Below are 9,371 nucleotides of genomic sequence, written 5' to 3' on the forward strand. Positions count from 1 at the left end.
AGTAATCTTGTCTCAATATTTACAGTACCAAGGATGAAAGCCAAATCTTATTTGCCAGTTCTCTGTGCCCAGGGCACAATAAAAATGGGTTTTGCACTATTCACTACTGTGAAACAGCTTCTGCTATAAATATCCATCTAGAGAGGGGCAAGTAACGGGTTTTAAAATCCTCCCCTTGTTCCTCTGCCACCTTCCGACTGGCTATAGGGCACAATTTAGTTCCCGCCTGTCTCCTTTGGGATCAGCTTAACTCTGCCCACGTAACCCATCTTCAAAACTCACTGAGCTAACACTCCTCCTCCCCAACCATCTCCCCAGTCCCATTCCCCAACAACACCATCATCGTCCAAAACCTCCACTCCTCCACCCCTTCTGGCATGAAATACTACAAACGTGCAAGATCACCACATACGTCTCTCCCCTTACCCATTTTGAATTCATGCTCGATTTTTCCTGTTCAATAAATAGATATTGAGGAGGACCGATGTTGCTAACAGATGTGAGGACTTGAAAACCACCAACCAATTCTATCAGTCTCAGTGTTTCCCCAGAGACAGAAACAGCAATTAACCTCCCTACAACCTAAATCAATCCTGCCTGAACAACCTGCTTCATGAACAAAACGAGGTGTTTTATATTTCATTTTCATTCTGTTGTTCACTCCTAATACCTTTTGGTCATGCTTTAATTTTACATTTCATTTGCTATAGTGTCATGTCTGGTACACTGCATGTTAGGATACAAAGAAAGCCGCACATGCGGTATTTAAGTAATTAAGGGATTCATGTGGTAAAACAAATGTTTCGGTAACAACTAGCTGTCTGCATGTTAGACATAACTATTTTTCTAATGAAAAATACATTAACTTCAAAGAACTGTAATTGGTCTACAACATCACAAAGTAGGCCATAAGTTCCAACAATATTAGAAGTTCCCATCTTTTTCTAAAATCTCTTACACAAAAAGAGCATTATCATCATTTTAAAAATCAATGTGTTATTTTGAAATCATAGTGTAGAAATATGATCTTAAAAACAGAGGTCTTACAGAGATTCTCCTTCTCTCCAAAGTTTCTAGTTTTATCTGATGTCCCTGTTCTTTTTTTAGTTGAAGGTCAGGCAAGCATTTTGATGTTCCTTCCCATTACGCAGAGCTGCAAAGTAGTTTGCATGAAGACCATGTCTCTGCTGTGTCTCTCCTCATCAAATTCCAAGCCTTATTTCCACTGGTGTGTGTGCATCGCCTTTTGAAGCTGTTTCTCAGCCACTTACACTCTGAGTTGGAGACTTGCCTCATTATTTTCTCATTGATTCATTAGCTATTGCTTGATCTTAGGGATCTTTTTTTAATGTTTGACTTTCTGAGTCTCTTGATAATACAGTCCCCTCATACCAGACCCTCTACACCAGAATTCCCCAACTGGGGAATCTGGCCCATTGGTGATTTTATTTGGGGACAAAAATATGAAAATGGAATCATCAGTGATGGATGTAAAAGACAGAAACAATTATTATAACACCAGGACATTTGTTTAATTTAAACAAGTTGTTTAAATTTTGGACATCTGCCCAAACATAAGTGTGATTGAATACAAATGACAGCAGGTTTAAAATGATTATTTTAGTAAAATATTATCTGCTTGAGCTGTAAGCAGTATAATTTTCATTGTACTATAGAATAACAAATATTTCTACCACACTGGGGTCAACTTGCATTCTACAGAGCATTTGTAATTCCGATCCGCCCATCTGTTCTAGATAAAATTGCCCTAAGCCAATTAATGATTCCAGAAAAGGAGCATCTGTTTTTGAAGACAGAAAGTTCAAATAAGTTGACATTTACAAAGTCTGATGAAAATGTTAGTAGAGGACCCTTGCAAAATTCTTCTGTTCTCATTTGGTGTCCATTTTTCATGGATCAGTTGGAGCACTAAATCTCATTTCCCGTACCAACGGCCCTATGGCAAGATTCTGTTGGTTGGTGTGCTTGTTAACTGTGAACCCATGTGATACTGTCACCATTTCCACCAGTTCTAAAAATAGAAAGAGATTTAATAAACATAATTAGTGGCTTTATATTTGCATACTTGGAGTTAATAGAGCAAGGTACTGCATTGATAATCAGACATGTACTAATCAGACATTAATGTCTGGCATACTCATAGACATGACACACACAGGCTGAATAAGTGCAATTGGTAAATCTCTTCCCTATATCTGCATTTGCATGTGGATGTCTTAAGTAAGCAAACCAAAAAAGAAATCAGAATTGTTTGTTTGGTCTGGACAAGGATTTTGGTACTGAAAAGGGGCACGTTATTTGCTCATTGTTCAAAGATTTCTGTTTGAAATGCACAACATTATGGAGTTTTACAGATCAATTACAACTGCAGTAATTAGTACATTCCAGGCATAACTGCAATAAAAGACAGTTGTTCATTGAAACTGTATATTTTGTAAAAAACAAGCATATTTTTTATAATACAAAACAGTTATAAGGGACATTTCTGTGCAGAAAGAAGGCATTACATATTATTCTGGTCCAGGAATAGACAATGTTGACAGTGATATAATGCAAATATTTGAAATGACAGCATTAAGAAAGTCGTCTCATCCCTTCTCTCTCTCTCTCTCTCTCTCTCTCACACACACACACACACACGCTTACACACACGCACAAGACTAATGAACACCCACTCAAGTTTATTTCCATTAACGTTAATTAAACAGATATGAAAATGTCAAAACTTTTGGATTGTGTTTTATAAAACACAGATGGTGTTAAAGGGGTTACAGGGATTGTTTGGATGTGAACCAAAGAACACCCTAAAAAAGACAAAAGACCCCATTACTCCCTTATTATTTAATTACATTTGTCACTCAGCAATTATCTAATTATCCCTAAATGCAGGGTATTTGCCAATTTGAGAAGACAATTTAATTGATGGGGCCTGATTATTTTCCAAAACAAAGACATTTTATATATATATATATACACACACACACACCTAAAGGATTATTAGGAACACCATACTAATACTGTGTTTGACCCCCTTTCGCCTTCAGAACTGCCTTAATTCTACGTGGCATTGATTCAACAAGGTGCTGAAAACATTCTTCAGAAAGGTTGGCCCATATTGATAGGATAGCATCTTGTAGTTGATGGAGATTTGTGGGATGCACATCCAGGGCACGAAGCTCTCGTTCCACCACATCCCAAAGATGCTCTATTGGGTTGAGATCTGGTGACTGTGGGGGCCATTTCAGTACAGTGAACTCATTGTCATGTTCAAGAAACCAATTTGAAATAATTCGAGCTTTGTGACATGGTGCATTTTCCTGCTGGAAGTAGCCATCAGAGGATGGGTACATGGTGGTCATAAAGGAATGGACATGGTCAGAAACAATGCTCAGGTAGGCCGTGGCATTTAAACGATGCCCAATTGGCACTAAGGGGCTTAAAGTGTGCCATGAAAACATCCCCCACACCATTACACCACCACCAGCCTGCACAGTGGTAACAAGGCATGATGGATCCATGTTCTCATTCTGTTTACGCCAAATTCTGACTCTACCATCTGAATATCTCAACAGAAATCGAGACATCAGACCAGGCAACATTCTTCCAGTCTTCAACTGTCTAATTTTGGTGAGCTTGTGCAAATTGTAGCCTCTTTTTCCTATTTGTAGTGGAGATGAGTGGTACCCGGTGGGGTCTTGTGCTGTTGTAGCCCATCCGCCTCAAGGTTGTGCGTGTTGTGGCTTCACAAATGCTTTGCTGCATGCCTCGGTTGTAACGAGTGGTTATTTCAGTCAAAGTTGCTCTTCTATCAGCTTGAATCAGTCGGCCCATTCTCCTCTGACCTCTAGCATCAACAAGGCATTTTCGCCCACAGGACTACCGCATACTGGATGTTTTTCCCTTTTCACACCATTCTTTGTAAACCCTAGAAATGGTTGTGCGTGAAAATCCCAATAATTGAGCAGATTGTGAAATACTCAGACCAGCCCGTCTGGCACCAACAACCATGCCACGCTCAAAATTGCTTAAATCACCTTTCTTTCCCATTCTGACATTCAGTTTGGAGTTCAGGAGATTGTCTTGACCAGGACCACACCCCTAAATGCATTAAAGCAACTGCCATGTGATTGGTTGATTTGATAATTGCATTAATGAGAAATTGAACAGGTGTTCCTAATAATCCTTTAGGTGAGACATGAGACTTGTTTCTTCCTCTCCTGTAGTAGTGAATGTTCTTTGTTTCTTCCTCTGCTGTAGTAGTGAATGATGTGTTGTCTTGTGGATTAGGTCTATTCACTCTAAGGATAATCATCAGCGAAACTGGGTCAAAGATATTCACCCAACAACTTTTTGGTAACCAGATACATGAAAATAAATTACATTTTGGACTCCTGGATGGTAAAATTAATTACATCTTTTACCTTTAGGCAAAGTACAATTTTAATTTGTAGTGGTCAAAGTGTCATTACAAAATTAAGATTGCTTTTGGAGTTATTCCTGATGGGAAGCAAACAATTATCCACAGTAGACAGGTTTCAGGCAGTCTACTGTGGTGAAAAGTTCAAGGACTTTTTTCCCCCCTAGAGGTTATCACTTTGATGTGAGTTTCCTTGGACAACTGGATTTTACTTGCTCAAATGCTGTAAGTGCATGTGGAGTCACTCAGAGTTTCTTTTTTGAACTTGATTAGGTCTAAGGAAATGAATAAAAGTTCACAACTCATTCAAAACACAAAAAATGGAGGAATACTAAAATTGCTAAATGAGCTAAGATTATTTCTTTAAAAAAAGGGCCTCATACAGATCTCTCGTGAACTGAATGTAGATAGGAAAATGTTTTAATATGAACATAAGAACATAACAATGTGATCAATGTCTCTTTGCAAAAAAGTATTAAACATTTCTGAAAGAGAAGCCTTATTAAAAAGGGGTTCTTTCAACATTTTGGGAAAACAATTAGTCATACACCAGACAGTTCAATCTCAAATCTTACTAGAACGCAAACAAAAGTCCCCTTTAAGGATTTATAAGGTACGCTATCTGAGCTGTTTTTCATGTCTGAATATCAAGCAACACTGTAAATGTGCACAGCACCTTAAATGCAAAGTCCTCCATGATGTCATCCAGAAGCCTCTTGCTTTAACCTTTCCAAGACTTGTTCTGGTGTTAGTGAACCTGAAACCTTGACAATCTTCTCTCTAGATCTGGAGCCCTGCAGAGAGACACAAGGACATGATGTATCATTTGTGTGGATATTTCTAAAACATCTCTGTTTTCGGCAAAACAGCGCAAAATGGAGAATTTACAGATGTTCAAACTCTTTTGAATTAACCCACTAAATTTTGTTTTGTTTTATTAGTCTGAACATTCTATTAACCTCAGGCCAATTCCTTTCTACTGTGGTGCGTTTCGCTCCAGGTAGCAAACACTGGAAAATAAGTAGATACCCTCAGATTTATTGAGAATTTGATCTCTATCTTAATGTCTTTGAAACATTGTCTGTGTTCCTCTGCTCAGATACTGCTGATGCCTGACAGATCTTATAATGCCTAGAAAGGTAAGGTGGTTTTCACATTAAAAAGTGTGTTCTCAGTCTGATTCTATTTCTCCCATGGTATGTTTCACTTAAAATAAAAACAGACTGGGACAAATACAGGAAAAGAACCAGAATACGGAGTGTGAAAAACCTTGTCCAAAATGACTTCGCTTCTCTTCAACTCCAGCACCTTGGAGAAATATCGCACAAGCTCTGCATTGGCCTCCCCATCTGTTGGCGGTGCAGCAATAGCGACACCTACTGCCTCAAAAGACACATCTGGGAAATGAAATATTTTTTTTTTTATACATACCCTAATTACCATAGTACTTTCAATATGACAAAACACTTACATACTGAGCTTACAAAAATATATATAGCCCTCAATGAGTATTTAGTTCAGTTTTTTTGACCATTATTTTTAAGTGTACCTGTAATTGCGTTCTGTTTAGATCCAGGCTTTGCGTGCACTGCAATAGTCACTACTCCGTTCTTGTCTCGAGACACTGGCCCAGAAGCCGCAGGTGTCTCTGGCGACTTCTGTTGACCAACAGTTTTATTCTGAGGTACAGTGGCACAAAATGTTTAGAAAGTACAGTAAGTTACCATTGGTCTGCATTAAATATAATTTGAGTGAATTAGCTAAATCAAACCTCTTTGGGCTGTACTGTACCTAGGCACCAGGATTTGCTAGAAACACTGAGTCAATATTGAAACATACACTGAAACATTTAAATTCTCAAAAGGCTTCCCTTCACTTTTGTTAGCCCTCCACAAGTCAAACATATTTTAGGATTTTCTATCATGATTGAACAATATTCATTTCATAATTTTTTGGTGTAGGATTTCATGAAACATTACAATAGGAACAATTCTATAGCATTTCTTTGACGATTGTGTAACAGGATTTTATAGAGAACCAAAATATTTCTACCAGACTTCCTTACGGGATGTTCATAGGATCACATACTCCAATATGAAACTAAAATAAGAATGCTATTGGATGATGCTAAATTATTAATTCAAATTCATTAAGGATACTTAAAAAATTCAATAGGTTGTTAACCCAATAGGTTTGGGGGGGGGGGGGGGGGGGGGGCAATTCTACATTCAATTAAAATAAACTTTCACCGAACACAGCCCCCTGGCTGTGTTCAAAACTTGCCCGTCCACGTATGCTAACCTGTCCAACAAGCTACGGTAGATGTTATTTTATTGGAAGTATTTGCAGACAGAGGGTAATAACATATTTGCAATGTCATTTAACAGGTGTGAATGTTAAGACCGTGGTAGGACAAGGCAAACACAAGTACAGGTAGCAACGTGTTTTCAGAAGTTACATTGCTAATCGTATCGATCGTGGATTGCTCAATTTTGTTGGCTATGCCATTAAATCCATGAAGAATTGGTGACAGCTCGAGTTGTAAAAAGAAATCAAGTTGAGGTACTTGGCTAGCTATCGAGCTAGTATTGGCTAAAAAAAAGCTTACAATGTGTATTGTTTTATCACAGCCTTACCGTTTTGCTCTTTTTAGGCATGTTATGTTTTTCAGAGTAATATCTTCTCGTTGCAAAACGTCCCGATTCCAGCTCAAGAAACTGTGAGGATGGGGACTGTCTCCCGCAGGTAATAGACAGATGGGTTTGGTTAGAATAACTCACATGTAACAACTGAAATAAGGGAGTCCGGGTTAAACAGAGAGAATGGATTTGGGAGAACATCTACAAATCGTATCAACTAGGCTATTCTGAACACTGTGCAACTATTCTGAATATGTTTTTGAGCACTCTGATTTCACTGCTCAAAAATACCGGTTGTCCAAAATTGTAAACAAATCTACTGTTAGTTGCGCATGACAAGTTGCAACAAGTCTTCTTCTATGGAGTTTAGTTCTCGGTTGAAACTAATTGATCATTGGTGCTGTACTGCCACCTATTGATCTTCTCGAAGAGACCCCCCAACAACGGCTCTGTTGAAAATGCTTAAAAATACCAACAATTAACAATGTAAACAATGAAAAACGTACAAATCGCAAATGCCAAAAAAAAAGCTGCATTACAAGCGGACATGAACCAAAAATACATGAAATTGAATAAATAGACTATAAAAAGCTATTTCCAAATGGGTAGGTTACTCTATTCACTGTAATACCATCTGGGCAGCTTATGGGTACTATACACATCATAGATTTTTGTATGCTGTTTTTGTGTTAATAATAACTCTGATTCATCACAGAAACTAGTGTACAAATTGTGACAAATTCCAGTGAATTTAGATAAATTCCAGTGATTTGGTTTGCATGCGCATTTAAGGATCTACACGTGTGAAAGAAGTTAGGGAGAAATGTTTGTATGGCTGATAAATGAATAGTTGCTATCAGATTAATACACCTGAATCATAAACATTTTTATTTATTGAAATTTGATAGAATTTTTCTAATCTATTCCCCTTGTATATAATCAAGTTATATTATTATATAATTAAGTTATATTTATTCAAAAATGTTAATATTTTCAGTGCTCATTCAGGGATGCACTGGAATTTTTACATATGCCGAAGAGATTTGGGAGTTTCTGGCCCTTTTTACACTACTATTACTTTCATTTAGACTGAAACTCTTTGCAAGATTTGCGACAGCAATTTGTTTTGATGAATGAAAATGTTGGACTCCGGCAGGGCTGCCCTTTGTCGCCGGTTCTGTTCATAATTTTTATGGACAGAATTTCTAGGCGCAGCCAGGGGCCGGAGGGTGTCGGGTTTGGGGACCACACAATTTCATCTCTGCTCTTTGCAGATGATGTTGTTGTGTTGGCCCTTTCTAACCAGGACCTTCAGCATGCACTGGGATGGTTTGCAGCCGAGTGTGAAGCGGTGGGGATGAGAATCAGCACCTCCAAATCCGAGGCCATGGTCCTCAGTCGGAAAAGGGTGGCTTGCCCACTTCAGGTTGGTGGAGAGTGCCTGCCTCAAGTGGAGGAGTTTAAGTATCTAGGGGTCTTGTTCACGAGTGAGGGAAGGATGGAACGGAAGATTGACAGACGGATCGGTGCAGCTTCTGCAGTAATGCAGTCGATGTATCGGTCTGTCGTGGTGAAGAAAGGGTGAGAAGCTCGGTCACCCGGGAGGAGCTCAGAGTAGAGCCGCTGCTCCTCCACATCAAGAGGGGTCAGCTGAGGTGGCTTGGGCATCTGTTTCGGAAGGCGTTCCGCCTGGGAAGGCGTTCCGGTCCCGTCCCACCGGGAGGAGACCCCGGGGGAAACCTAGGACACGCTGGAGGGACTATGTCTCCCGGCTTGCCTGGGAACGCCTCTGTGTCCCCCCGGAAGAGCTAGAGGAAGTGTCTGGGGAGAGGGAAGTCTGGGCATCCCTGCTTAGACTGCTGCCCCCGCGACCCGGCCCCGGATAAGCGGAAGAAGATGGATGGATGGATGAATGAAAATGTAAATTGTCAACTGTCACCTTTCAAAGTAATAAAAAAACGTTCAGTGGTAAAGTGGGACATTTTTGTATACTGTACTGATGTTCACAAACACCCAGTCTTTTTGGAAGGGCTCTCTGGTGAACGTTAGAAACTGAACATTTGTTGGTGAAATGAGCCATTCATTTGAAACGTTGATTTCCTTATTTCTTTAGCACAAACAATGTCTATTTGGAAAAATACAGTGGTGCTCAAAGGTTTGCATACCCTTGGAGAATTGATAATGTATGTACCGTTTGTAAAGAAAACATGAGTGAGCAGCCAAAACACGTCTTTTATTTCTTATGGGATTCACATTAATCTCTAGGTCAAAACAGAATGGCACAATCATAAAAC

The 9,371-nt window shown here is 39.2% G+C and overlaps 1 protein-coding gene across 3 annotated transcripts; it reads right to left on the bottom strand.

Annotated features, from left to right (window-relative positions):
* Positions 1–1,524: 1,524 nt before the first annotated feature.
* On the bottom strand, positions 1,525–7,439 carry c19h15orf40 (chromosome 19 C15orf40 homolog). Of its 3 annotated transcripts, none has more exons than XM_010883783.3 (5): positions 7,075–7,439; positions 5,988–6,096; positions 5,708–5,835; positions 5,115–5,232; positions 1,525–2,032 (listed from the first exon to the last, which is right to left on the bottom strand). In XM_010883783.3, the coding sequence occupies exons 1-4, from the start codon at positions 7,276–7,278 to the stop codon at positions 5,140–5,142; spliced, it is 534 nt and encodes a 177-aa protein (XP_010882085.1). In that variant the 5' UTR covers positions 7,279–7,439; the 3' UTR covers positions 1,525–2,032; positions 5,115–5,139. The 3 variants fall into 3 exon arrangements, with proteins under 3 accessions (XP_010882085.1, XP_010882084.1, XP_034143989.1); XM_010883782.3 differs by having other exon boundaries at positions 5,988–6,117; positions 7,075–7,438; XM_034288098.1 differs by lacking the exon at positions 1,525–2,032 and having other exon boundaries at positions 4,196–5,232; positions 5,988–6,117.
* Positions 7,440–9,371: the final 1,932 nt, after the last annotated feature.

The sequence above is a fragment of the Esox lucius genome, chromosome 19 (assembly GCF_011004845.1).
Source record: "Esox lucius isolate fEsoLuc1 chromosome 19, fEsoLuc1.pri, whole genome shotgun sequence".
NCBI classification, from domain to species: Eukaryota; Metazoa; Chordata; class Actinopteri; order Esociformes; family Esocidae; genus Esox; species Esox lucius.